The sequence below is a fragment of the Oryctolagus cuniculus genome, chromosome 20, assembly GCF_051225735.1.
Source record: "Oryctolagus cuniculus isolate XC-2025 breed Fujian yellow rabbit chromosome 20, ASM5122573v1, whole genome shotgun sequence".
NCBI lineage: Eukaryota > Metazoa > Chordata > Mammalia > Lagomorpha > Leporidae > Oryctolagus > Oryctolagus cuniculus.
Genome location: NC_142886.1, coordinates 51,791,153 through 51,817,203, shown reverse-complemented (window position 1 = coordinate 51,817,203; position 26,051 = coordinate 51,791,153). Strand labels below are relative to the sequence as shown.

Below are 26,051 nucleotides of genomic sequence, written 5' to 3'. Positions count from 1 at the left end.
ACCCCACCCAGCGGGCAGGCAGCAGGACTGCCCACAGCTCAGCACCGACACCCCGGGGACCCCAGAGAACGAGGGCTGCTTTCTAGCCTGCTCTCCCCCCACCGCAGACACTGCCGGTTTCGCCCCCCCACTGAAGCCCGACCCCCACGGGCCGCCTGGCAGGGGCTCACACGGATGGGGAGACCCTGGACAGTACCGGCAGGGACTGGGGTGCAGACCCAGGTGCACAGCAAGCAGACAAAGCCACGAGGCCGCAGGAGGGGCCGGCTACCCCACAGCCCCGCCCCTTGGCGGCTCCCCCCACAGCCCCGCCCCTCGGCAGGCTCCCCCACACAGCCCCGCCCCTCAGCCAGCTCCCCCACACAGCCCCGCCCCTCGGCGGCTCCTCCTACAGCCCCGCCCCTCGGCCAGCTCCCCCACAGCCCCGCCCCTCGTCAGGCTCCTCCCACAGCCCCGCCCCTCGGCCGGCTCCCCCCACAGCCCCGCCCCTCGGCCGGCTCCCCCACAGCTCCGCCCCTCGGCGGCTCACCCCGCAGCATGTTCTGCTGGTGCTTGGCTGTGCAGATGAGCCGGCTGATGCCCTCGATGCACTGGCTTTTGGACTCCAGGTCCTTGTCCTTGGTCTTCTTGGGCAAGAACATCACTGGGAAGAGAAGGCACGGTCACCCAGTCCTCCAGCGGGCTGGCCAGAGCCCGGGCAGCAAGCCGGCTGGCCCGGGAGCAGCCCGCAGCGGGGCAAGGCAGCCTCGGGCTGGGGCCCCTGCCCTCTGGGGCTGAGGCCAAGCCTGGCCTCCTGTCCTGTACCACAGGTCGCCCCGCTCCTGCTGCCCAACGCAGGCCCCTCACCCTTCTTGTTCTTCTCCTTGGTGACCACGGTCATGGACATGGTGGGCGTGGCTGCGGCCTCCCCACTGCTGGGCAGCCTGCTGACCTGCAGGGACCGGAAGGTGCACTTGAGCGTGCTTTTGGCGGCAGGCAGGTCCTTCTTCTCCGCGTCCCTCTTCCTGTCTGCGGGCGGGGCTGCCGTCCAGTAGTCCACCTGCAGCCCCATCAGCTCGGCGCCGAGGCCCTGGCTGGGAAAGGCAGAAGCTGGCACCCTTGTGCGCTCTTGCTGGCCGGGTGTCCCAGAGCCCTGGGACACTCGGTCCTGCCTGCAGCTCTGTGTGCACCGCGCGATGCCCACCTGACCCTGAGCTGCCCTTTGGAGCCTGCAGGGCCCAGAGCAGAGGCCGGGGGAGCCAGGGCAGGTGTTCGGGGCCCTGGCCCCTGTGGAGCGACAGCCTGCACCCCCGCACTGCTGCCCACTGAGTCAGCTCACTGTGGTGCGACAGCTGGCCCCACGCGGCCATCTGCAGACCCCGTCTCCTGCTCCTCCTGCTGTCGGCCCCTCCACGTGAGAGGCAGGGAGACAGGGAGACCTGTCCGCTGCTTCACTCCCCAATGCCCGGAACACGAGGGCTGGGCAGGACCTAGGAACTCCGTCCAGGTTTCCCACATGGGCGCCAGAGACCCAGCCCTTGAGCCATCACTGTTGCCCCCCGGTGCACGGCAGCAGGAAGTGGATTTGAAGCAGAGCCAGAACCCAACCCAGGCTCTGACGTGGGATGCAGGCGTCCCCAGAGGGGCTTCCCTGCTGCGCCCAATGTCCGCCCCAGCCCTGTGTGGCCCCCTCGCATCTCCTGTGACCACACTCAGCAAGACACCAGGAGGCAGCGAGCCAGGGCTTCTGCCTGCCCTGCCTGCCAGGCATCGCTTACCTGGGGGAGGAGAGACCCCCGCTCACCGACGGGGAGGAGGGGGGTGTGGGGGAGGCTTCCTTGGCAGCGGGAGAGGTGGACGGCGGGGTTGAGGACAGTGCTCCGGAGCCTGAGGGGGCCGCGTCGTCTGAGTCACCTGTAGGGTCACAGGCACCAGTGAGCCCATTTGCTGCTCTACCTTGGTGGCCAGGGCTGCGGACCCAGCCATGGGAGCCTGGGGCAGGTGGGGTGGGGTGGGAGGGCAGGTTTCCCGGCTGCACCCCGCGGCAGTGGAGCGGGAGGAGCCCAGGGCTGCTCTCAGGCCCAAGGGCTGGGCTGGTCCCCCAGACCAGAGGGACGAGGCTCCTGGCCCAGGACACCTACACCCTGGGAAGTGTCCTGAATGCCATTCACACGGCCCTGAGGGGGTCGGGGTTACCTGACGTGGCGGAGGATGGCTCCACAATGCCCACCTTCACAACCTAGAAGGCAACAGGACACCGGCTGCTGGGGGCCACAGAGGTGCTGGCCAGTCCCCCTGCCCTGCCCTGCCCTGCCCTGCTTGGCTGGCTCCCGCGTGCCTGTATCTGCACCTGCCCCTCCTGCCTGTGGGACTGACCGCAGGGCTGTGTGGCCAGCAAAGCCCAGCATGGTAGCTACGGGCACGCGTACTGTGCAGTGTGGAGCGAGCCAGCTGCTAGACGGGCCTGGGTGCTGAGCACGGGCAGTCGCTACCACATGGAGCTCTTTCGAGTGGGCTGTGCCCTACAGATGGCACCCCTCCCAGAGGGTCCCCAGGTCCTGCACCAGGGACCCAGCCACGGCACGGTGCACTGTGGGGAAACAGGTCCAGAGGCCCTGCCCGGCCTGGCGGCTCCACCTGTCAGGCTGCCGTGTAGGTCTCACAGCAGACACTTCGGCTGGTGGGAGGCCACCCGACAGGGTGAGACACAGGGGTATGGGGAGGGCAGCACCCCTGGGAGCTCCCATAGCCTTCGGCTCTCAAAGGACTGTGGTCCCCTCCTGGAGCTGGTGCCATCGGACGTCCCACCCAGACTCAGCCTGTGCGTCTACCTGCAGCCCCCAGCAGAACTGGAGAACCAAGGGCTCGAGCCCACTCCCCACCCGAGCCAGGCGAGCTCAGGGCCCCAGTCCGGCTTGCTTCTGAGAGCAGCCCTTAGTGTCGTCCGCACGTCTGGCAAGGGTCTCTCCCCGGTGGTACTCACCCCAACGAAGGGAATGAACTTTTGGGAGGACTCTTCATCCGGGCTAGCAGCAGAGAGAACACAGTTAGGGTCTCTGGGGGGCACGCGCCACCCACCCCAGGCTGCAGCACCGAGGTGGGCTCGGCATTCTCCCGACCCTGAGCCCAGCCTGGCTTCCAGCCCACGCTCGGGTCTCCCGTGACACTGCCTGGGCCCAGGGCGAGCACCTAGGGACCGGGGAGCCCGCAGGTGGCGAGGGGTGGCCAGCGAACAGAGCCCCACACCCGAGTCTGTTGCATGGGGCACCAGCCCAGTCCCGCGTGGCCACCATCCTGCCTGGTTCCCAGCTCAGCCGGGGCGGGGGGGCTTCCCCAGGTCTCCTCCCAGGCCGTCTGGGTAACATCGGTGCGAGCTCTGGAGGCCCAGCGTTGGCTGTGGTGCCGTCCCACCAGACTCACACCCAGGCACAGGAAGGGCCAGAGCTCCTGGTGCCCAGTGGGTGGTGACAGCTGGTCTGGACTCCGCTCTGCCCAGCATCTGCACCACCACGGAGAAGACGCGGACGTGAAAACCTGTTCGTGGTCCCTGGCCAGTGCACCTGGCCACGCGGGAGCTGCGCGGGGGCCGACGCTGCAGCAGGCTCCTCGCTGGCTGGTCTGCAGGGCGTGGGGCCAGCACGCAGCTCCACGTCCGTGTCAGTTCCCCAGCGTGGAGCCTGCCGCCTGCAGACGGAGACTCGTGCACACGCGTGTGGTGCTGAGATCACGGGTGCCAGGCCACTGGGGGCAGCAGGGGAGCCGCCCCCGCCTGGAGCCCGGCCCTCTGCCCTGCGCACCGCTCCCACGGTCAGCGTCCCCACGTCCCCGAGCCTGGGGTGGGGCAGTGCGTGGCCTGAGTGCCCTCACGTGTGCCCACAGCTGCACGAGTGTCTCTCCCGGGGCCAGCCCAGAACGCAGGGGACTGGGCAGATGCCTGGGGGGCCCTGAGGAGCAGTGAACTCCCAGCCTCCTTCCTGTGCTGAGCAGAGCTGGGTGAGACAAACCTGCCCTCCTGTGCGCCTTCCAAATAAGCAAGAACCTGCGAATCCCGGCTGGGCCCTGCCTCGGCCCTGTGGCAGCTGAGGACGTTCCCTGCCCACCCCCACCCTCAAGCAGGGACACCCAGGGGCTGAGAAACAGCTGTGAGCGCCAGGTCCTCCCGGCCAGGAGGCTACAGAAGGCAAGCAGGGCGGTGGTCCCCAGGACGGGGGAGGTCACCCCCCTCCAAGCCCCCCGACCCTGGTAGGCATCCACTTGTCACAGGGGAGGTCACCCCTCAAGCCCCCCGACGCTGGTAGGCATCCACTTGTCACAGGGGAGGTCACCCCCTCCAAGCCCCCTGACACTGGTGGGCAGCCGCTTGTCATAGGGGAGGTCACCCCTCAAGCCCCCTGACCCTGGTAGGCAGCCACTCGTCACAGGCGGAGGTCACTTCCCAAGCCCCCCCGACCCTGGTGGGCAGCTGCTCGTCACAGGCGGAGGTCACCCCCCAAGCCCCCCGACCCTGGTGGGCAGCCGCTTGTCATAGGGGGAGGTCACCCCTCAAGCCCCCTGACCCTGGTGGGCAGCCACTCGTCACAGGGGGAGGTCACCCCTCCCCAAGCCCCCCCGACCGTGGTGGGAAGTTGCTCGTCACAGGCAGTCACCCCTCCCCAAGCCCCCTGACCCTGGTGGGAAGTTGCTCGTCACAGGCGGAGGTCACCCCCCAAGCCCCCCGACCCAGGCGGGCAGCCGCTGGTCACAGGGGGAGGTCACCCCTCCCCAAGCCCCCCCGACCCTGGTGGGAAGTTGCTCGTCACAGGCAGTCACCCCTCCCCAAGCCCCCCGACCCTGGTGGGAAGTTGCTCGTCACAGGCGGAGGTCACCCCCCAAGCCCCCCGACCCAGGCGGGCAGCCGCTGGTCACAGGCCCTGAGCAGAGCGCATGGCAGGGGTGGAGCATCGCAGACGATGGCCACGGGGCTACGGCTGGGACTCAAAGCCAAGCTGCAGCTGGGCCATGCAGACGACACCCAGCACTGGACACAGCAACAGGGGTGACACCGGCTTGCCACTCAGCTCCCCAGCCCTGGACAGAGGGCCGCCCACGCCTGCAGCACACGCCTGCTCTTGGAGGGCTGGCGTGCTCAGTGGCTAAGGATCACAGCCCTGGCCACGGCTCCGGAGCCCCGGCCACGGCATGGAGGTGCAGGCACCCAAGGAGCTGCTGGGCCGAGCGCCTCGTCCCTGTGCCAGCGCGGGCAGGCTACAGGAAGAACGCAGGTGGGTGAGCCGGGGTGGGGAGGGGCCTGAGACGGGCTCAAGGGGCCATGTTCACAGCCCCCTCCGGGCCCCCTGCTTGGCCTCCACTCCCTGGTGGACGGCACTTTTTCTGGTGCAGTGACTAAGTCTTCAGTGGACTCCACCCAGGGTATCCGGGCCCCCACTCCCCCGGGGGGGGCCGGTGTCACCACTGTAACATGGAGAAAGGGCAGGAGGCAGAGGGTCGGGGCGGAGGGTCAGGGTCTCTCTTCAGCCCTGCTTGCTGCACAGAGAAGCTGTGGCCGGCGGCGGCAGGGAGGGCTGTGGCTGGTCTTTCTGGGACCTGCGAAGGCTTGTTTAGCAGGCCCTGGGCCAGTGGCCCCTCCAGCACAGTGGGGGTGTGGGGGACATCTGGGGTTGGGGCGGCACCTCTGTGATCCAGGGTTTTACCCCATCGGGGCTCAGTGCCAGGCCGCATCTCCGAGTGGAGCCGCAGAAGCCACTGTGGGATCCTGTGCGCCTCTGCCGCCTCTGCACACCCCTGCTCGGGTGTGAGGGGGCACTTTCTGCAGCACCGCAGGCAGCTCGAGGCGTGGCCACTGACTGTCATGTCCTCCAGCCAGCCCCGACCTCCGCCCTGCAGTCCCCGGCCTGGAGCCCGTCCTGGCTTCGGGAACGCCACTGCAGCTGGGCCTGGGCCTGGGGGCCTCCCAGCGGGGGCTCAGCTCTGCCCTGGCCTCGCCCGGCTGAAGGGCCTGTGCTGGGAGGCAGGGACACCGGGCGGTGACTGCTAAACAAGCCTGAAGACCAGCCGGGGCGGACGGGCGGGCGCGGGCCAGGGAGCGTACCTTAGGGTAAAGTCAAAATGGAAGTGCTTTTTCCTTTGCAGAAAGCCACCAAGAGAGAAGAGAGACGATTAGCACACACTCAGGAGCGCAGCCCCGGCACCTCGCCGACGGCTGCTGAGGTGGCTACAGAGGGGCAGTGGGCTCACGCACTGCCCACCGGGCACCCCCCAGAAAAGATCCAGCCCCGCCCTGTGCTCTCTCATCCCAGCAGGCACCAGGACGGCCAACCCACAAGAGTGGGCTCTTGAAACCGCGGACCCCCGCGAACGCCAGGCCTGCAGTGCCGACACGCGGCACTGGCTCTCGGCCCTGAGCACACACGGAGAAGGCTCACCCTGCTCTGACCTGTGCCCCCAGCCCACGCCGCAGGGCGAGACCAGAGCTCCCTCTGCCGCCCCAGGCCCGGGCCCAGGTCCCCGTGTTACCTCTTCTGCTTGTAGGTCAGCATGGCCTCCGCAATGGGCAGCTGGTGGGCGCAGTTGGCCCCCGAGATGTACTGTGTGACGCGGGATACGATGTCCAGCGTGTCCTGCACTGCAAGAGGAGGTGGCCACAGTGGTCGGGCCTACGGCCCAGGGCCTCCCGCTTCCCTGCCAACCACACCAGGGCCCCATGACCGCCCAGGGCGGCAAAGGGCCACAAGGCCTCCCCAGTCCTGAAGGGCAGCTCCCCGGCTCTGCACCCTGCCTCTTCCCAAACTGGCCCCATGTACCCCACAAGCTCTGGCCCAGGCCAGAGAGGGCAGCCCCTAGCTGCAGCCCTGCCATCCCCTGGCCATGTGCTGGCCCTGGCGACTCCGGGCAGAGGTTCAAGGGGCGGGGGGCCCTCACCGGCACCCTGGGCCTCCAGTTTGCTGAACAGGTCCCTCCAGGCCAGGTCCTGGAAGAAGTTGTTGTAGCGGTGGTCGACGGAGCCCAGGTACCTGGCCACAGGGTGCGAGCCTGCGTGCCGGGGAGAGCCGTCACGTGAGACCCGCGACAGACCCCCTTCCCTGGGCACCCCCGACCTGCCCTGCTGAGGATCTGTGCAGCCCCCTCGAGGGGGCCAGGACCTCCCCTGGGGACGGCCGCCAGCAGCTGTGACGCAGCAGGGTGACACCTGCCCGTCCGCAGACCTGGGCTGCACCAGGCGCTCACGCGGCGCAGCCACGCAGGGCTGGCTCGGGCCGCCCCCAGCCACTGCTGCAGGATCACCGTGGCAGCTTCCCCCCCACTACAGCGACGTCCAAAACACCCCAAGTGTGCGACGCTGGGGCCTCACCCAGTGGGATGACCAGGAAGCGCATGTAGCCCAGCCAGTCGGGTGTCTTGTGGGTCAGCTGCTCCACGAAGAGCCGCAGGACGGCGCTGAGGTAGTGCTGCGCGCCGGCCACCGCGATCTTCACGGGCGGCGGCGGCTGGGAGTTGCAGTTGCAGCTGCGCGGCAGCGGGGAGGGGGCGGCGCTCAGCGGAGCCGGCCTGGGCGCGGGGCCTCCAGCACCGGTCCTGGGAGGCTGTGCTGAGGCACCTGCCCCTCGTGCAGCTGCCAGGACCCCTCCCCCAGGACAGGACCCTCCCCAGGACAGGACCCTCCCCCAGGACAGGACCCTCCCCAGGACAGGACCCTCCCCAGGACAGGACCCTCCCCAGGACAGGACCTCCCCCAGGACAGGACCCTCCCCAGGACAGGACCCTCCCCAGGGGCAGGACTCCCCAGGGGCAGGACTCCCCAGGGGCAGGACTCCCCAGCCAGGAGGGGAGCCTGCCCCCCGCAGGCTGGCTGGGCCGTGGGGGCCCGCGTGGGCGCCTCGGGAACAGACAGCCGGGCGGAGGCGCGGCCGGCGAGGGTGCGGGCTCGACTCACTATCTCTGAATGCGTGAGACGATGGTGCTGAAAGCCGCCTGGACGTCCGCGGCAGAGCAGGTGCACACCACAGGCAGCGTGTGCCTCTGCAGGACGTCCGAGAGGAACTGGGCACGGCAGACACGCGTGACCCTCGGCACGCGGCCCGGCCCACCGCGCCCCAGCCCCCAGCACCTTGGGGACCAGGGCCCCGCCCCTACCTGCCCCTGCCAGTCAGAGGTGTTGACCAGGATGATGTTTTCGGGCAGCTGCTCGTCGGAGACCAGGATGTGGTTCAGCTGGTCGTACACGGTCTTCCTGGGGATCTGCGACACACAGGCGTCCACACCAGCCCTCGACACCGGACACAGGCGTCCACACCAGCCCTCGGACACCGCACAGGACAAAGGCGTCCACGCCAGCCCTCGGACACCAGACAGGACAAAGGCGTCCACACCAGCCCTCGGACACCGGACACAGGTGTCCACACCAGCCCTCGGACACCGCACAGGACAAAGGCGTCCACACCAGCCCTCGGACACCGGACACAGGTGTCCACACCAGCCCTCGGACACCGGACACAGGTGTCCACACCAGCCCTCGGACACCGGACAGGACAAAGGCGTCCACACCAGCCCTCGGACACCGGACACAGGTGTCCACACCAGCCCTCGGACACCGCACAGGACAAAGGCGTCCACACCAGCCCTCGGACACCGGACACAGGTGTCCACACCAGCCCTCGGACACCGCACAGGACAAAGGCGTCCACACCAGCCCTCGGACACCAGACAGGACAAAGGCGTCCACGCCAGCCCTCGGACACTGGACAAAGGCGTCCACATGAGCCCTCGGACACCAGACAGGACAAAGGCGTCCACACCAGCCCTCGGACACCGCACAGGACAAAGGCGTCCACACCAGCCCTCGGACACCAGACAAAGGCGTCCACGCCAGCCCTTGGACACCGGACAGGACAAAGGCATCCACAGCAGCCCTCGGACACCGCACAGGACAAAGGCGTCCACACCAGCCCTCAGACACCGGACAAAGGCGTCCACACCAGCCCTCGGACACCGGACAGGACAAAGGCGTCCACGCCAGCCCTCGGACACCGGACAGGACAAAGGCGTCCACACCAGCCCTCAGACACCGGACAGGGAGGGGCAGGGCAGCCTGCAGCCCTCCAGCTGTGCGAGGCCCTGCCCTGCACCTGCAGCTGGCTCCGCGTGTCCGGGCAGCGCTCACTATCCAGGCTGTTGGCTCGCTCACTCTGCGGCCGTGCCGGCTGCCGCTCCTTCAGCGACGTGCTCCTGCCCCGGCGGCCGGCTTGCTTCCCCTCGGACCTGCTGGGATGAGCACAGACTGGGATGGGGGCCCCGGGGCCTGGGCCCACTCACCCTGGGGGGCGGCAGCACTGCAAGACCAGGGCCCCGGGTCAGACCCTGGCCCCCAGCTCGGCTTTCTCGTCGGAGGGCACAGGGGCCTGTGGCTCAAGGTGAAAGCTGAGCTCAACCTCTTGTCCTGCATGGGGGTACAGGCCAGGGCTGGGCACCAAGGCCATCACACGGCCCGAGGCCAGTGGAGACAATAGCTGGGCATATCTCTAACCACTCAGGGAGGGGTCACGTGGGTATCAGCAGAAGCTGGGAGTCCAGGCTGGAGAGGGTGAGGCCAGCAGAGGCTGGGCAGGGTGGGGGCTGCACGGGGCAGTAGCAGTGGTCCTGGCCATCCCTATACACGCTGCTCAGAGACTACTTCTGGCCTGACCTGGGCAGGGTCGTGGGGGGGCAGATGACCTGAGAAACCCTTGGGGAACCCCCCAGGAAGCCACCTGTGCTCATTCGAGAAAGACTGTCTACCTGCCGGCACTGGACACCCACGAACACACAGCTGACGGAGGCGCAGCTCCAGGACCCAGTCCTGTCCCTTTCTCAGGCCGGCTGACCAGGGCCGGGACCCTGCCCTCCCTGCCAGCCCATGGCAGAGCCCATATGGCATCCTGGCCGCTCCAGTTCGGCTCCCTGCAGGCCCCATCCCACGGGCACCCACCCCCAGCACAGGCTGCTGTGGCCTCACGCAGCCCCCACCCCCACCAGCATGGGGCCCCCATCACCTGGTGGAGGGGATGACGAGGGACTCGGTCTTGGTGATCCTTCCGCTGGGTGGCAGCTTCTCGGTGAACACGTCCAGGGTGGGGGTCTCGGCCTCGGGGCTGTCCTCGGCCTGCCCTGGCTGCTCCCGAGGGGCTGGCACGCTCTGCCAAGCAAGGGGGGAGCGTGCGCACAGGCCCTGGGCAGCCGTGCCCACCACGCTCCCCTGCTGGGTGCTTCTTGGCTCTCCTGGGCTGCAGTTCCCTGCATGTGGACGGCCACAGGCTGCCCGTGGGGGCCTGGCTGACCTCAGCCTCCAAGCACAGAGCCCTGGGCCCAGACACCGGGAGACCAGCACCAGACCTGCTGAGGACCCCGCCTGACCCAAGACCCCAAACAAGGGCAGCAGGACAAAAGCAGGTGCCGTGGGGCCTGCCAGGGCTCCGAGGTGGGGGTGGACCTGGCATCCCTGGCCGCGGGCAGGCGGCTACACCAGGACTGAGCCTGCGTCTGCACAGCCGGTGCTCAGGGCAGGGGGTGTGAGGCCTGGGTTTGGGGCCCAGTGCAGGGGCTTACGAGGGCTGTGGTGTCGGAGACGCTGTCACTGGGCTGCTTGCCTCCCGGGGACCGGGTCTTCTCGGGCGCGTCGGCCTGGGGCACGAGACAGGACTCAGGTCCACCAGCTGCGGCTGCCGAGGTGGCCTTGCTTCCTGGCAGGACCCTGAGCCCAGGCTGTGCTGGGGGTGTCAGGCCCCCCCGACCCAGCCCGGGGGACGGCCCCGTGACTTGAATTACGGGCACAAGGTGTGGGCTGCACTCACGGGGCTCGGGGGCTCCTTGTGGCTCCTGCTGCTGTGCACACTGCCCACCTCGGTCTGCGAGCTGGAGTGGGACATGCCTTCGAAGTAGGGCCTGGCCGGGGAAGAGGCTGTGTCTGCCAGGACCCGTGAGGTGCCACTGGGGCTGGAGGCTCAGCCCCCAGGGCAGCCACTAGCAGGAGAGGCCGAGCAGGGGCCCTTGGGTCACGGCTGGCGGGAGACAGCTGAGTTCCATTTTACTTACTTATATTTACTTTATTTGAAAGGCAAAGAGAGAAATAAGGAGACACATAGACAGACTCACACACGGGGAGCGAGAGAGACAGAGACAGAGGGAGGGAGGGAGGGCTCCCATTTGCTGGTTCACTCCCCGAACGCCCACACAGCTGGGACCCAAGAGGCTGCAGCCAGCAACCCCCACCCAGATCTCCCATGTGGGGCAGGGGCCCGAGCAGCTGGGCGAGACCTGCTGCCTCCCAGGGTGCACGTCAGCGGGAAACCGCACCGGAAAGTGAAGCTGGCACAGGGACACGCGACGCGGCGCCCGGAGCAGCCTAACTGCTGTGCCACACGCCTGCGCGTGCCTGGGGCACCGTCGCGCAAGTCGGGGCGGCTGTGGTGGTGCCGCGGGTTAAGCCCACGTCCCGCATCAGAGCACCGGCCCACGTCTCGGCCGCTCGTCTTCCGATCCAGCTTCCTGCTGACGCTTCCTGGAGGCAGTGCAACAGCTTCAGCCCCTGCCACCACGCCAAACACCCAGACCGGAGCTCCAGGCTCCTGGCTGTGGCCTGGCCCAGCCTCGGCTGCTGGAACATTTGTGGAGTGAACCGGTGGACGGAAGCGCGCTCGCTCGCGCTCTCTCTCTCGCTCTCTCGCAGATGAAAATAAAGCAGCACTGGAAGAATAACTGAGGAGCTCCCCTCCGTCCCTGTGTGCTCCCGCAGCGGCTCCCGCCCACCGTGCCGCCAGCTGCCGCCTCACCACGGCCAGCCAGCGCGGCCTCTGACTCGACCTCCCACACTGCTGCCGCCTCACCACGGCCAGCCAGTGCGGCCTCTGACTCGACCTCCCACACTGCTGCCACCTCACCACGGCCAGCCAGCGCGGCCTCTGACTCGACCTCCCACACTGCTGCCACCTCACCACGGCCAGCCAGTGCGGCCTCTGACTCGACCTCCCACACTGCTGCCACCTCACCACGGCCAGCCAGTGCGGCCTCTGACTCGACCTCCCACACTGCTGCCACCTCACCACGGCCAGCCAGTGCGGCCTCTGACTCGACCTCCCACACTGCTGCCACCTCACCACGGCCAGCCAGTGCGGCCTCTGACTCGACCTCCCACACTGCTGCCACCTCACCACGGCCAGCCAGCGCGGCCTCTGACTCGACCTCCCACACTGCAAGCTAAATAACCTTCCCCTTTCAGAGCTGGCTGCCGCAGGTGCGCGCTGCGGTGACAAGGGACTGGACCGCCCGACACTGGAGGTGCGGCTCCACCGTCCGCCTGGGGCCGGGGCGGGGAACACGAGCGCACAGCGCAGCTCGGAGCTCGGAGCTCGGCACAGGAAAGAGCAGCCTGGGAACACCAGCGACGTGGCTGACCTGGGCTCCTGAGTCCACAGCCTAACCCTCCCTCCAGGCCGGCCTCAGCCAGCCCCGCCTCCTGCCCCCCCATCCTTGGGGAGAGGTTCCCGGCAGCCCCTGTCCTGTGACAGTGCACACAGCCCCCCGTCCCCATGCCATCGTCTGTCCCTCGGTCTTAGCCAAAATGCCAGGAAGCCATCTGCCTCCACGTTCCCTGTGGATTCCAGACAGAACCTTCCCGAAGGCAGATGGGCTCCCGAGGCTTTGCCACCACTCACCGGAGGACACGCTGCCCTGCACAGAAACTGCAGACTGGCTGCCCTGTGGGTCTCTGGTGCCCCGCCCCAAGGCCCCTCCCCACGCCCCGCACGGCCTTCCCTTCGCCTGGCCTGAATGGGGAGCTGCCCAGCTCAGTTTACCCATAACCACCCGGGGGGACAGGAAGCCCCAGGCCACCTCCTGTCTGCCTGCTGTGGCCCCAGGGCCGGGCAGGTGGCCTGGTGCGCAGGGGTGGGCTCCCTCCTAGCCAGGTGCCAGGGCGGTCCCACCTGAGCTTGGGCTTGGGGGTGCTGAGGACACTGTCGTCGTCCTCCATGTCAGGGCCACTGTCGCTGGGGTTCTCCATGTCCAGCGTGTCATAGAGCAGGTCCAGGTCCTCCTCCCCCTCGGGGACATGTTCCGTGGGGTCCTGCTCCGAGTCCAGGACCTGCAGGGGGCCGGGCACAGGTGAGGAGCCTCCTCTCAGGCTGCCCGCCTGCTCCTGACACAGCAGCCGTCTCGCGAGGCCCTGCGGGCACAGCTGTGGCCCGAGGCGCAGGCTGGCTGGGCGCCTGCTCTGGCCAGTCCTTCAGGTGTGAAGCGTGGCCACCAAGGTCAGACGTAAAACACCTCTCCCTCCTGGCCCTGGCAGCCACCATGGGGCTGCTGCTCAGTGCACTCCCCGCCCTCTCTCTGGTTCCCCTCGAAGGGTGCACTCGGCTGGGGCTGCGGCTCCTACAGGGAGTGCACGGCGCAGCCCCAGCACTTGCTTCCCCTTTTGTGTTTTTCAGAAGTGTCTGAGATAAAGAGAGACAGCTGGCCCACTCCCCAGGTGCCCACAACCGTCAGGACTGGGCCAGGCCGAAGCCAGGAGCCAGGAGCTCCATCCAGGTCTCCCACATAGTTCCAGGGACCCACGCGCTGGGCCCACCACAGGAAGCTGGCGTCACACAAGCAGCTGCGATGTGGGACAGGACGTCCCGAGCAGCGTCGGTCACTGCTCCGAACGTGTTCCAGAGCCAGCCCCCAGCAGGCCTGTTTCCCCGGCGGCCAGCGGCAGCAGCCAGGCACTGGTGGCTACACGCACTTCCGCCCTGGAGAGACGTCTCTCCAGAGCCGTTGTCTGCTTCTGAGCTGCATGACTCATTTCCTTTTCGCTTATTTATTTGAAAGACAGAGTCACGGAGAAGCAGAAGCAGAGAGCGAGAGAAGTCTTTCAATCCGTTGGTTCACTCCCTACGTGGCCATAATCCAAAGCCAGGAGCCTCTTCCTGGTCTCCCATGCAGGTGCAGGGGTCCAAGGACTTGGGCATCTTCCATTGCTTTACCAGGCCACAGCAGAGAGCTGGATCGGAAGAGGAGCAGCCAGGACTCGAACCAGTGCCCATGTGGGATGCCGGCACTACAGGGGGTGAGCCAGCCCCAGGCATGCACAGCAGACAGGTGTCCTCCCACGGGCACGCAACACGGGTGTTCAACACGGCACAGCCCAACTTATTTTTCTCTGGTCCCTTCTATGGCCACGTGCGTGACATCACTGCCCCCTGCACAGTGAGACACTGGCCTGGGTTTTTGTCCCCGATCCACGCTGGGCTGGTTTCTGGATGTGCGGTGAGGAAGGGTCCAGCCCCGCTGTCTACCGTGGACATCCAGCTGTCCCAGCAGCCTCTGTCAGAGAGACAAGTGTCCTTCCCCGTGGTGTGGGCTTGATGGCCCTGCAGAGGGGCGCAGACTCAGCCCTGACCCCAGCCTCTGGACCACTCTGCACTCTGCTTTATGTAAACTTTACCTGCAGAAGACGCTCTGTCAAGCCCTGGCCTGGAGCCCTTGCATTTAAACATTAATTTTCAGGCTGGGTTCCTGATGCAGACAGCAGCGGACGGTGGGGAACGGCAGGGGGCGGTGGGGGACGGTGGGGGACAGTGGGAGACAGCACAGGGCAGTGGGGGGGCAGTGGGGAGCGGCGGGGGACAGTGGGGGATGACGGGGGAAAGTAGAGGGGTGGGGGACAGTGGGGGATGGCACGGGGCAGCAGGGGACGGGGGGACGGCGCAGGCCGGCAGGGGATGGAGGGGGACGGTGGGGGACGGCAGGGGACAGCGGGGGACGGTGGGGGACGGTGGGGGACGGCAGGGGACAGCGGGGGACGGTGGGGGACGGTGGGGGACGGCAGGGGACAGTGGGGGACGGTGGGGGACAGTGGGGGACGGCAGGGGACAGTGGGGGACAGTGGGGGACGGTGGGGGACGGCAGGGGACAGTTGGGGACAGTGGGGGACAGTTGGGGACAGTGGGGGACGGCGGGGGACAGTGGGGGACGGCAGGGGACAGTGGGGGACAGTGGGGGACGGCAGGGGACAGTTGGGGACAGTGGGGGACGGCAGGGGACAGTGGGGGACGGTGGGGGACGGCAGGGGACAGTGGGGGACGGTGGGGGATGGCAGGGGACAGTGGGGGACGGTGGGGGATGGCAGGGCGCCGCCACTCCCCTCCCTCACCAGCGCTGCATCCGCTGCGTGACTCTTGCTGGTTTGTAACTTGGGGATGTTTTCTTACTGGGTTTTGAGAGTTCTCCACCTAACTCGATATGTGGCACCCAAATACGTGCACATCCTCTGGTTTCTTTTTCTTCTGTTTTCTGCGCTTTCTCTTAAATCTTCCTGAGAGCATATTCCTGTTTTAGAACCGTGGTCAGATGCACGCGGCACTTGCCATCTCTGAGTGCACAACCCGCACCATGCAGCCACAGCGTCCGGCTCCAGAGCGCATCTCCCCAGGCCGCGGCTGCCCACGGACACGGCCTCTCGGCGGCCAGTGTGGGACTTACGTAGGGTCAGGCTGCGCACATGGAGCGTGACCCATGCCCAGCTCCACTGCTTGTTTTTTTGTTTTTGTTTTGTTTTGAAGATTTATTTATTTATTTAAAAGGCAGAGTTACAGAGAGGCAGAGAGAGTCTTCCATCCACTGGTTCACTCCCCAATTGGCTGCAATGGCAGGAGCTGTGCCAATCTGAAGCCAGGAGCCAGGAGCTTCTTCCAGGTCTCCCACATGGGTGCAGGGGCCCAAGGACTTGGGCCATCTTCTACTGCTTTCCCAGGCCACAGCAGAGAGCTGGATTGGAAGTGGAGCAGTTGGGACTTGAACCGGCGTCCATATGGGATGCCAGCAGTGCAGGTGGCGGCTTTACCCGCTCCGCCACAGCACCGCCCCCAGCTCATCTTTGCACAGGTGCTCTGTGGGTCAGCACTCAGAGCTCTGCGGAAGGCAGTCCTGTGTCCCGGGCACTGGCACCGGCACCGTCTGTGCTGAGTGGGAAGTACAACGCAGCCTCAGCTTTGGCACAGGGCCCCGAGGAGTGAGCTCCAGGCTCGTTCTCCCAGGGTGCTGGTTCCCCCAGGGTGCTGCCTCCCCCAGGGGTGCTGGTCCCCCAGGGTGCTGGTTCCCCAGGGTGCTGGCTCCCCCAGGGGTGCTGGTTCCCCCAGGGGTGCTGGTCCCCCAGGGTGCTGGTCCCCCAGGGTGCTGGTTCCCCAGGGTGCTGGCTCCCCCAGGGGTGCTGGTCCCCCAGGGTGCTGGCTCCCCCAGGGGTGCTGGCTCCCCCAGGGGTGCGCTCCTGTGCGCTCTGCCCTGGGCTGTGGCTGTGCTGCTCCCGTGAGCCTCAGGCAAGGGACAGGCGTCTCCCCCAGGACCCCCAGGCTGAACCCCCCACACCAGGTGATGGCACCGAGGCGGCTGCAGGGCTGCCACGCAGGAGGCAGCACGGACACCTGGGCTGCAGTGCGTCCTTTGTCCACAGCTCACCCCAGCCAGGCCGTCTGCCAAAGCAGTGGGAACAGGCCGAGACGGCTGCGACCCGGGCAGGGAGCTGCTGTGGCCAGGAGGACTGCCCCCTGTGCCAGGCTCCGGGGCCAACAGGGCACACAGGTGCTGCTCAGGGAAGGCGTGCGCCGCCTGTGCCACTGCCGCCTGCAAGTGGGAGCCTGAGCCAAGCCAATGACAGACTCCTGCCCCTGTAGCCACTGAGCTCCCCACGACAGGGCCGAGTTGGCAGTTGGAGCCAAGCTGTGTCAGTGCAGTTTGTGCTGGGGCCCGGCTCTGGGCGCGCTCTGGGACACGGCTCCGGGACACGGCTCTGGGCGCGCTCTGGGACACGGCTCCGGGACACGGCTCTGGGCTTGCTTTGTGGCCCAGCTCTGGGGTGGCTCCGGGACACGGCTCTGGGCGCGCTCTGGGACACGGCTCCGGGACACGGCTCCGGGACACGGCTCTGGGCTTGCTTTGTGGCCCAGCTCTGGGGTGGCTCCGGGACACGGCTCCGGGACACGGCTCTGGGCGCGCTTTGTGGCCCAGCTCTGGGGTGGCTCTGGGACACGGCTCTGTGGTGGCTCTGGGACACGGCTCTGGGGTTTGCTCAGGAGTCTGGCCCAGCTGGCCAGGCAAGTAGAGTGCCAGAGTCAAGAGGCAGCAGCAAGCACTCGGGGGGCGGGGGCGGGGGCGGGGGTAGCCAGGCTGCATGTCCCCTCTTCACGTGGACCTAGGAAGGCCCCATCTCAGCTGAGCCAAAAGGCTGGGCGCCTGGTCCACCGCCCAGGGCAAAGGCAGGCTGGAGACCACCCACCATGTGTGCCCGGGAGGAGCAGCCGTAGGCGTAGCTGCTGGGAGCTGACCCCAGACCCTGCTGCCTCCAGGGGTGCGGCTGTCGGGAGCTTGAGTGGTGACCTTGCTTCAGGACCCCACGCCCAGGTGCCTCCTCTCCCCCGCGGGCCCAGGGCCCAGGGAGCGGCTGCTTCTGGCCGTTCAAAACAGGCCGAGGTTTTGTTTCACGCAGGCTAAGCTCAACGTGGAGATCTGGGGGCCAGTGACAGGGACAAGGAAGGCTAAAGCCCCCGGCACGCCCACGGTGGGAGGGGTCCCTGGGGACTCCACCAGAGAAAGCAGTGAGGCACAGCCCCAGCAGGAGGCCCGCACCCCACCCGGCAGCCAGAGGGCGCTCCTCACCTCATCCGACACCTTGAACCTGCGCAGCAGCGCCACCACCTTCTGCTTGAAGTTCTGCTGCTGCAAGACAAGCGGCGCCGTCAGCACACGCACGGCCCCCCCCCGCCTGATGGTGCGCACGGACCCCCCCCCGCCTGATGGCGCGCACGGCCCCCCCCCCGCCTGATGGTGCGCACGGCCCCCCCTCACCTGATGTCGCGCACGGCCGCCCCCACGCCGATGGCGCGCACAGCCCCCCCCCTCGCCTGATGGCGCGCACGGCCCCCCCCCTCGCCTGATGGTGCGCACGGCCCCCCCCTCGCCTGATGGTGCGCACGGCCCCCCCCCCGCCTGATGGTGCGCACGGCCCCCCCCTCGCCTGATGGTGCGCACGGCCCCACCCACGCCGTTGGCGCGCACGGCCTCCCCTCCCCCGATGGTGCGCACGGCCCCCCCCTCGCCTGATGGTGCGCACGGCCCCCCCCTCGCCTGATGGTGCGCACGGCCCCACCCACGCCGATGGCGCGCACGCTCCCCCCCGCCGATGGCGCGCACGGCCCCTCCCTCATTCCGGTCGGCACCTGCATGGCCCCTCCCTCGTTCCGGTCAGCACCTGCATGGCCCCTCCCTCGCTTCGGCGCATGGGCACACGGCCCCTCCCTCGCTCGGGCGACGCGTGTACCCTGACATGCACATCACGAGCACTGGGCACTGCGGCCCCTGCTGCCCTCGGCCACCTCTTCAGCCTCCCACAGAGGCCTGGGCCACTCCAGCAGAGAGGGGCTGTTTGTGTACCCGTCGGGGTGGACACCAGCTGGCTGGCTCAGTCCCGCTCCCAAGCTGACCCTACGAGTGGGGGCTGGCACCACACATGCACCTCTCAGCTGCTGATGGAGTGGGGGCGGCCACAGCACCGTGCACTCCCCGGGCTCGGGTAGTGGTGGCCACTCGGTGCCTGCACCAGGTGGGGCCGTGAGAAGGGACTGGTCCCACCCACGGTTCTGGGAGAAGACTGGTGGTCCTGACCACAGCCCTGGAGTCGCCAGGGCCCGAGGGCTCGATCCTGAGCAGGAGCAGGGAGGCCCACACAAAGGGTGCGAGCGGCTGTCTCCACAGCCAGGACCGCGTGCCAGGGTCCCGGGTGAGCCCTCGTGGCCGGCCAGGGCCGGAGGCAGAACGTACCTGGTGGGGGTGGGCAGCAGGGCTCTGCACTGGTTGACAACACTTGGCCCTGGCCTCCGAGGTCTGCCCCAACCTGGGGCAGGTTCCCCACCTAAACCCCGGGGCCACCAGAGAGGGCCGCCCATGCCCACACCCATGCCCCTGCCCACCCGGACCAGCCCCAGTGTTAGCAAAACCGGTCTGCACCGACCCTGGTCATGGCCGCCGTCCTTACTATCGAGCGCCGCTGCTGCTTCGGCTTCCCCACGTCGAAGTCGTCCTCGTCCAGGTCCTGCAGAGACGCACGCTGAGGCCACGGGCTGCCCTGTCCTGCCCTGCCCCGGACCCCGTGCAGGGTCGGGGGTCCCTCCAGGCAGGCCACACCCAGCACGGGCCACACACAGGTGCAGCCGGGCCCTCAGGCCCAGGACGCCCGCCAGCCCCAGTCACCTGGCCTTGCACGGCATCGTCGCTGGCCTCCTGCTCGGAGGAGAAGCTCTCCTCCTCCTCCTCGGAGTAGTTGTCTGTGCGAGAACGGGGCTCCCTGAGCGTCTGCCAGGCCCGGCCACCAGCGCTGCCGCCCCGCGCCCGCCCGGCAAGGAGGGGCCGCCCGGCGTGTCTGCCTGCCCGGAGCGCTGACCGGGGCCCCTGGGGTGGGGAGGGGCGGTGCCTCCGATTGTGACAAGGGTGGCAGCTGACCCCGCTGGGCCCCACCCTGTGCAGGACCCTTGTGGCACTGTGGGGCCCCGCACACAGGTCTTGTGACCAAGGAGCCACTGCCGCAGGGCAGCCCGGACTCCCGCGGATGTGGCTGTGCCACCAAGCTTGTACCCAGGGGGGCGGGCCCGTGACAGCCACACTTACCCGTGGACTTGGCTTTGGGGTCGGCCTGCATGGCGCTCTCCTCGTGGTCGATGGGCTGGCTGGACAAGGACACGATCCAGATCTCGGCCACCTTGACCGAGGCCTCCTTGATGCTGCTGCACAGGCTGAGCACCTGGCCGCCCTCGGAGGGCAGCTGCATGACCTGGGCAGGCACAGGGCCAGAGGCTGAGCGCCAGGGCAGGGGCGCTGCAGCCCGCAGCCGGACGCCGGGGAGCAGGGACGCCGGGCTCAGCACCGAGCCGGGACCCTGCCTGCTCTCCTGGCCGTGGGCCCGTGCTGAGAGCCACGTGGGAGGAAGCGCACGGGCAGGGAGGGGCACTTCTGGGAGCCCAGCGCAGACCCGCAGCAGCGCTGTGGCCACGAGGGCGGCTCCTCCCTGGCCCCGCAGACTCTCCCGCTCACCTCGGCCATGTTGATGGAGCCGGCGGCCAGCGTCTTGTAGCCCAGGATGGTGCGGTTTTTGTAGCGCTTTCTGCGCTGCAGCAGGATCTGCAGTTTGTTGCCTTCTCTCTTCAAGAAGTGCGGATACTGAGGGCAGAGGCCACAGCCAGAGCTGGGGGTGCACCCAGCCCTGCGCCCACCCCAGCTCCCGGGACGAGGAAACCCCGGGCGCGAGCCGACGCCCACGTGGGGTCGCAGGCGCTCCTGCGGGAAGCACCGTGCACCCTCCAGGCTGAGCAGCGAGACCCAGGCTCGCCCTCCAAAGGCTACTGAGGTGCACGGGCGGCAGGGGACCGCCCTGGGCCTTCCCGACGGCTCCGCGCAGCCTGGAACTTCTCCGTCCCGCTCAACTCCCGCGCTCAGAATTCGAAGGCTGCAGCCCCTCCCCCTTCCCTGAACCAGAAGGCCTTAGATGACCTGAACGCGGCCGTCAGACTGCGGCCCCATCACTATGCTCTGATCACGAACATGCGAGGAAACACTTAATCTAAGGAAGCGAAGGAAGCCCTCAGGAAGAGCACGCGAGGTGCTCCCGCGCGCGCCCTCTCCCGGGCGCGGGCCCACCTGCAGGGAGAAGGTCAGGGCCAGGTCGGTCTCCACTTGTCCACTGGGGGGCAGCACGATCTCATGGGACCGCAGGATCCGCTTGGAGCCCTGGGGAGCAGAGCACCTTCCGATGAGGCCGGCTGTGCCCGCACTCTCTGCAACTGCCAGCAGGGGGCACCAGCTGGCCCCATCCACCCGTAGCCACCTGCCTGCGCAGTGGGAGAGCAGCAACGCGACTGCCGGCCTCCAGCCATTCCCTAAAGGACACAGCAACTGGCACAGGGCCTGGACTGCACACTCTGGGCCCCTCCCAGAGGCAACACGCAGCACAGACCCTAAAATACGGAGACCCCAGGCCCTGAAAGTACACTCCGGGAGCCGGGGGCTGGCGGTGGGCTGTCTCGGACACAGCAGGACCCCAGAATAAGCTGCTCATCGGGCAGGGGAGCGGCAGTGCCGCAGGGGCCCCACGTCCCCCCACCTCTGCAGATCTCAAGTCGCATCTTGGCTTCGGCTTCTCAGGACCCGGCCAGCCTGGCACCCCCGTGAGGTTGGTTTGAGGGGCGGAGCAGCACTGTGCCTTTCCCCCTGTCCCACCCGGCCCGGCACACCGGGCAGGTGGCCAGCAGGGAGCCCAGAGAGGAGCAAGTGAGGGTCTGAGGGTCTGCAGGGGCCGCGGAGCTCAAAGGATAGGCAGGGGGGTGGGGTGGGCTGGGGACGCAGGCCTGGGGGGCTGTGCACTGGGCAACCTGAGGGCCTGGCAGAGCCGCAGACAGGCAGTGGAGGGAGGGGCTGAGAAGCCAGCGTGGACGGGTCAACAGCACCAGGTTCAAACGCATTTGTGGCTTTCTGCAGTTCTGGAGGCCCGGGGAGACCAGGCCCGGGTGTGTGACAGTGGCCAGCACCCTGACCTCAATGCCCAGGGCAGCGCCACCATGGCCTCCTCCCTGCCTTCACCCGCTGCAGCTCAGGAGGCCCTCAGGCTGGTGGGCACTCGCTGGCCCGGCCTGCCAAGAGGCTGGGGTGGGCTTGCTCAGCAGGGGTGCGTGTGGTGCTGGGGGGTAGTGGGCTCACTCAGCAGGGGTGCGTGTGGTGCTGGGGTAGTGGGCTCACTCAGTAAGGGTGCGTGTGGTGCTGGGGGTAGTGGGCTCACTCAGCAGGGGTGCATGTGGTACTGGGGGTAGTGGGCTCGCTCAGCAGGAGTGCAAGTGGTGCTGGGGGGAGGGATCACTCAGCAGGGGTGCGTGTGGTGCTGGGGTGTGGGCTCACTCAGCAGGGGTGCGTGTGGTACTGAGGTGTGGGCTCGCTCAGCAGGGGTGCGAGTGGTGCTGGGGTAGTGGGCTCACTCAGCAGGGGTGCGAGTGGTGCTGGGGTGTGGGCTCACTCAGCAGGGGTGCGTGTGGTGCTGGGGTGTGGGCTCACTCAGCAGGGGTGCGTGTGGTGCTGGGGGGTAGTGGGCTCACTCAGCAGGGGTACGTGTGGTACTGAGGTGTGGGCTCGCTCAGCAGGGGTGCGAGTGGTGCTGGGGTAGTGGGCTCACTCAGCAGGGGTGCGTGTGGTGCTGGGGTGTGGGCTCACTCAGCAGGGGTGCGTGTGGTGCTGGGGGGTAGTGGGCTCACTCAGCAGGGGTGCATGTGGTGCTGGGGTGTGGGCTCACTCAGCAGGGGTGCGTGTGGTGCTGGGGGTAGTGGGCTCACTCAGCAGGGGTGCGAGTGGTGCTGGGGGTAATGGGCTCACTCAGCAGGGGTGCGTGTGATGCTGGGGTGTGGGCTCGCTCAGCAGGGGTGCGAGTGGTGCTGGGGTAGTGGGCTCACTCAGCAGGGGTGCGTGTGGTGCTGGGGTGTGGGCTCACTCAGCAGGGGTGCGTGTGGTGCTGGGGGATAGTGGGCTCACTCAGCAGGGGTGCGTGTGGTGCTGGGGGTAATGGGCTCACTCAGCAGGGGTGCGTGTGATGCTGGGGTGTGGGCTCGCTCAGCAGGGGTGCGTGTGGTGCTGGGGGGTAGATTTGCTTACAGGGCTGTGTCCTCATGGGCTCAGGGCTGGGGTCAGGTACTGAGACCCTTGCCTGAGGAAGGTGGTCCCACACGCACCTGCTCGAGGTCAGCTCCCACGGACCCCACACATGCGCAGGGCACTGCCAGGCAGACGGGCCAGAGCCATCCCTGTGGCCCTCGGAAAGGCCAAGGTGGCCCACAGCTGGGTTGGTCTCAGCTACGCTGTCCCAGGAGGCGTGGGGTGCGGACGGCAGACCCCCATGTCTCCTTTCAACACAGCCTCGAAGGAACCCCGAATGTGACAGTTCAAGGACAGGGCCTGTGAGAGGTCAGGGGCCCTGCGTGGGGCCACCTCCCAGAGTTCCCTGCTCCTCCCTCCCACGTCTCCCACTCGAGAGGTTCCAAAGTGCGAGGAAGGGGCAGGCCTGGCTTCAGGTGCCCTGGGCGGGGCTGTGCATGGGAGCAGCTGCGCTCCCTGGAGGGCATGGCCACGCCCACTGCCAGCACCTGTGCGCCTCAGCCGCAGGCGGCCTGGGCGCAGGCAGGGCCTCACCTGCATCTTGACGGCGATCACCACGGAGATGCGCTCCTTCTCCAGCTCCTGGAGCACCACCAGCTTCTTCAGGGTCAGGCTGCACAACCTGCCGGGCACAGGCGCTCAGCCTGGTGCCAGGACCGCCAGGAGCCCGCCCCAGCCCCGCCAGGCTGCCCACTGCAAGTCGAGAGCACAGGCGCTCAGCCTGGTGCCAGGACCGCCAGGAGCCCGCCCCAGCCCCGCCAGGCTGCACAACCTGCCGGGCACAGGCGCTCAGCCTGGTGCCAGGACCGTCAGGAGCCCGCCCCAGCCCCGCCAGGCTGCACAACCTGCCGGGCACAGGCGCTCAGCCTGGTGCCAGGACCGCCAGGAGCCCGCCCCAGCCCCGCCAGGCCGCCCACTGCAAGTCGAGAGCACAGGCGCTCAGCCTGGTGCCCAGCCCCCCCAGGTGCCCACCCCCAGCCCCGCCAGGCTGCCCTGTGTCTCCGACTGCAGGACACAGACCAGGGAGATGGCGTCCACTGGAGCACAGGTCCAGATGCCCCCACCCTGGAGTGAGCCTCCATGTGTGATAGGGGACTCCCCACGGCCCTGTGTGGGCGCACATCGCCCCAACAGCGCTGGCCCGACCATGTGCCCTGCGTGACCCAGTGAGACACCAGGACAGCCACGGGCTCCAAAGACGACGCAGCGCCCGCCAGCCTTCCAGAGGTAGCCTGGCTCATATTCCTCCTGAAAGGCCGGTCTCAGACGTCTGCCACAGGGTGGATGCAGCACAGGTGGGGGTCCTGCCTGCCTGGCACAGCGGCACGTCCTCGGAGAGGCCTGGGCCTCCACACCCATCTGAGCAGCCGTGCGGTGCAACACGGGATACCGAAGCAGCCTCAACCTCCTGGCACAGGCAGCAGGCACAGGGGGCCAGGCGGGCCGGGGGCTCCTCAGCACCTGTCCACTCATTCATAAAAGGCCCGTCGCGGCCACTTGGTGTCAGCAAGGAGGCCATCTGTGTCGCACTGAGCCTGGAGACGGCCCGGGCAGACACGAGGCCTCGGCCAGCAGGGCGTGCCTTGGCTCCGCAGCAGGCAGGAGGCACACGAAGGTGCCCCCGGCAGTCTCTGAGACCCCGAGAGGATGGCGGGGGGCTGGGGGCTGGGGCTCCCGCAGGGCACCAGGCAGGCAGGGAGCCCCCGAAACGCCCCAAGTGCAGCGTCTGAGCCCTGGAGACGCTTCGCGTGCGTTTGGAGTGGAGTTGAATGTGACCAAGCCCGGTCTCCTCGGCAAAAGGACTGAAGCTCAAACAGCGGGAGCACCAAATCAGGGTGCAGAGACCCGCCCGGCCCCGGCCCCGGCACACGCCGCACTCGTGTGCGCTCTCAGGGACAAGAACGCCGTCAGGGACGAAGCAGAATTCCAGGGCCTGGCGGTCTGACGGCCACGCAGAGCCCCCAGGGCCTCCCTCACAGGGCAGAGGCCCCACCCTGCGTGTGCGTGTGCAGGGGACGCCCTCACTCCCCGTGCCACCTGCGGGCGCCCTCTCCCAGCCCCAGCGAGTGGGAGGAGCGATCGCGAGCTGCTTCCAGCACCAGCGGCCGTCAGCTCACGAGAAAGCTCAGCCGAAACCCCTCCCAGCACGTCCCGAGCCAGGCCGGCAATCAAGGCAGGGCCCAGCCCCAGACCCCAGCGGCGTGTGGCCCCTGTGCACACAGGCGCCCTCCTGCCCAGCGGCCCACGGCGGGCAGTCCGAGGCGGGCGCAGATTTCACCGCGATGCCACTTCTTAGGGACTGCTGGTTTCTGGAATTCTCAGTGTGATGCTGGACCCAGTGACCCGGGCACCGTCACAGAAGCTGGCAGGGAGGCCCCGAGGTCCCGGGGAGTGACACAGCGGCCGAGTGACCACGTGGCTGGAGGAGACGGCGGACACCTGCGCGGAAGGCCCGTGAGCAGGGCCAGCGTGGGAGGCCCGTGAGCACGGCCAGCGTGGGAGGCCCGTGAGCTCAGCCAGCGTGGGAGGCCCGTGAGTATGGCCAGCGTGGGAGGCCCGTGAGCTCGGCCAGCGTGGGAGGCCCGTGAGCATGGCCAGCGTGGGAGGCCCGTGAGCTCGGCCAGCGTGGGAGGCCCGTGAGCAGGGCCAGCGTGGGAGGCCCGTGAGCACGGCCAGCGTGGGAGGCCCGTGAGCTCAGCCAGCGTGGGAGGCCCGTGAGCATGGCCAGCGTGGGAGGCCCGTGAGCTCGGCCAGCGTGGGAGGCCCGTGAGCATGGCCAGCGTGGGAGGCCCGTGAGCTCGGCCAGCGTGGGAGGCCCGTGAGCTCGGCCAGCGTGGGAGGCACGTGAGCATGGCCAGCGTGGGAGGCCCGTGAGCATGGCCAGTGTGGGAGGCCCGTGAGGATGGCCAGCGTGGGAGGCCCGTGAGCACGGCCAGCACTTGCCACACCCCCAACCCCACTGGAGCCCAGGTTTCAGTCCTGGCAGCTCTGCTTGTGATCCAGCTCCCTGCGAACCCCGCCAGCCCCTGCCACTCACGCAGGAGACCAGGTGGAGTGCCAGGCTCCTGGCTTCAGCGTGGCCCAGCCGTACGTGCTACAGCCATTTGCGGAGCGAGCCAGCAGATGGAAGCTCCCCCCCTTCTATCACTCTGCTTTCAAATAAATAAATCTTTAATTTTTATGATTTATGTATTTATTTGAAAGTCAGAGTTATACAGAGAGAGGAGAAGCAGAGTCTTCCAGCAGCTGGTTCACTCCCCAGATGGCCGCAATGGCCGGAGCTGTGCTATCCGAAATCAGGAGCCAGGAAGTTCCTCCGGTCTCCCACGCAGGTGCAGCAGCCCAAGCACTTGGGCCACCTTCCTCTGCTTTCCCAGCCCACAGCAGAG

The 26,051-nt window shown here is 68.0% G+C and overlaps 1 protein-coding gene across 13 annotated transcripts in view; it reads right to left on the bottom strand.

Moving 5' to 3' along the window:
- PACS2 (phosphofurin acidic cluster sorting protein 2) overlaps positions 1 to 26,051 on the bottom strand; it is a 45,132-nt gene that overhangs the window by 1,977 nt on the left and 17,104 nt on the right. The window contains exons 2-24 of one of the 13 annotated variants that reach the window (XR_011384992.2): positions 23,197 to 23,284; positions 20,668 to 20,757; positions 20,065 to 20,190; positions 19,642 to 19,804; positions 19,228 to 19,301; positions 18,989 to 19,069; positions 17,638 to 17,697; positions 12,933 to 13,090; positions 10,803 to 10,893; positions 10,558 to 10,632; positions 10,005 to 10,147; positions 9,102 to 9,237; positions 8,110 to 8,214; positions 7,910 to 8,016; positions 7,328 to 7,482; positions 6,898 to 7,008; positions 6,493 to 6,601; positions 6,068 to 6,100; positions 2,963 to 3,005; positions 2,176 to 2,218; positions 1,758 to 1,893; positions 847 to 931; positions 530 to 643 (exon numbers count right to left, since the gene is read on the bottom strand). Coding sequence is in view for 9 of the 13 variants with exons in the window: in XM_070065455.2 (XP_069921556.1) it covers positions 530 to 643; positions 847 to 1,073; positions 1,758 to 1,893; positions 2,176 to 2,218; positions 2,963 to 3,005; positions 6,068 to 6,100; positions 6,493 to 6,601; positions 6,898 to 7,008; positions 7,328 to 7,482; positions 7,910 to 8,016; positions 8,110 to 8,214; positions 9,102 to 9,237; positions 10,005 to 10,147; positions 10,558 to 10,632; positions 10,803 to 10,893; positions 12,933 to 13,090; positions 17,638 to 17,697; positions 18,989 to 19,069; positions 19,228 to 19,301; positions 19,642 to 19,804; positions 20,065 to 20,190; positions 20,668 to 20,757; positions 23,197 to 23,284 (2,468 nt within the window). In the remaining 4 variants the exon portion in view is untranslated. Of the gene's footprint in view, positions 1 to 529; positions 644 to 846; positions 1,074 to 1,757; positions 1,894 to 2,175; positions 2,219 to 2,962; positions 3,006 to 6,067; positions 6,101 to 6,492; positions 6,602 to 6,897; positions 7,009 to 7,327; positions 7,483 to 7,909; positions 8,017 to 8,109; positions 8,215 to 9,101; positions 9,238 to 10,004; positions 10,148 to 10,557; positions 10,633 to 10,802; positions 10,894 to 12,932; positions 13,091 to 17,637; positions 17,698 to 18,988; positions 19,070 to 19,227; positions 19,302 to 19,641; positions 19,805 to 20,064; positions 20,191 to 20,667; positions 20,758 to 23,196; positions 23,285 to 26,051 lie in introns of all 13 variants that reach the window. The other 12 variants (XR_016226795.1, XM_070065455.2, XM_070065456.2 and 9 more) reach the window with 12 other exon arrangements.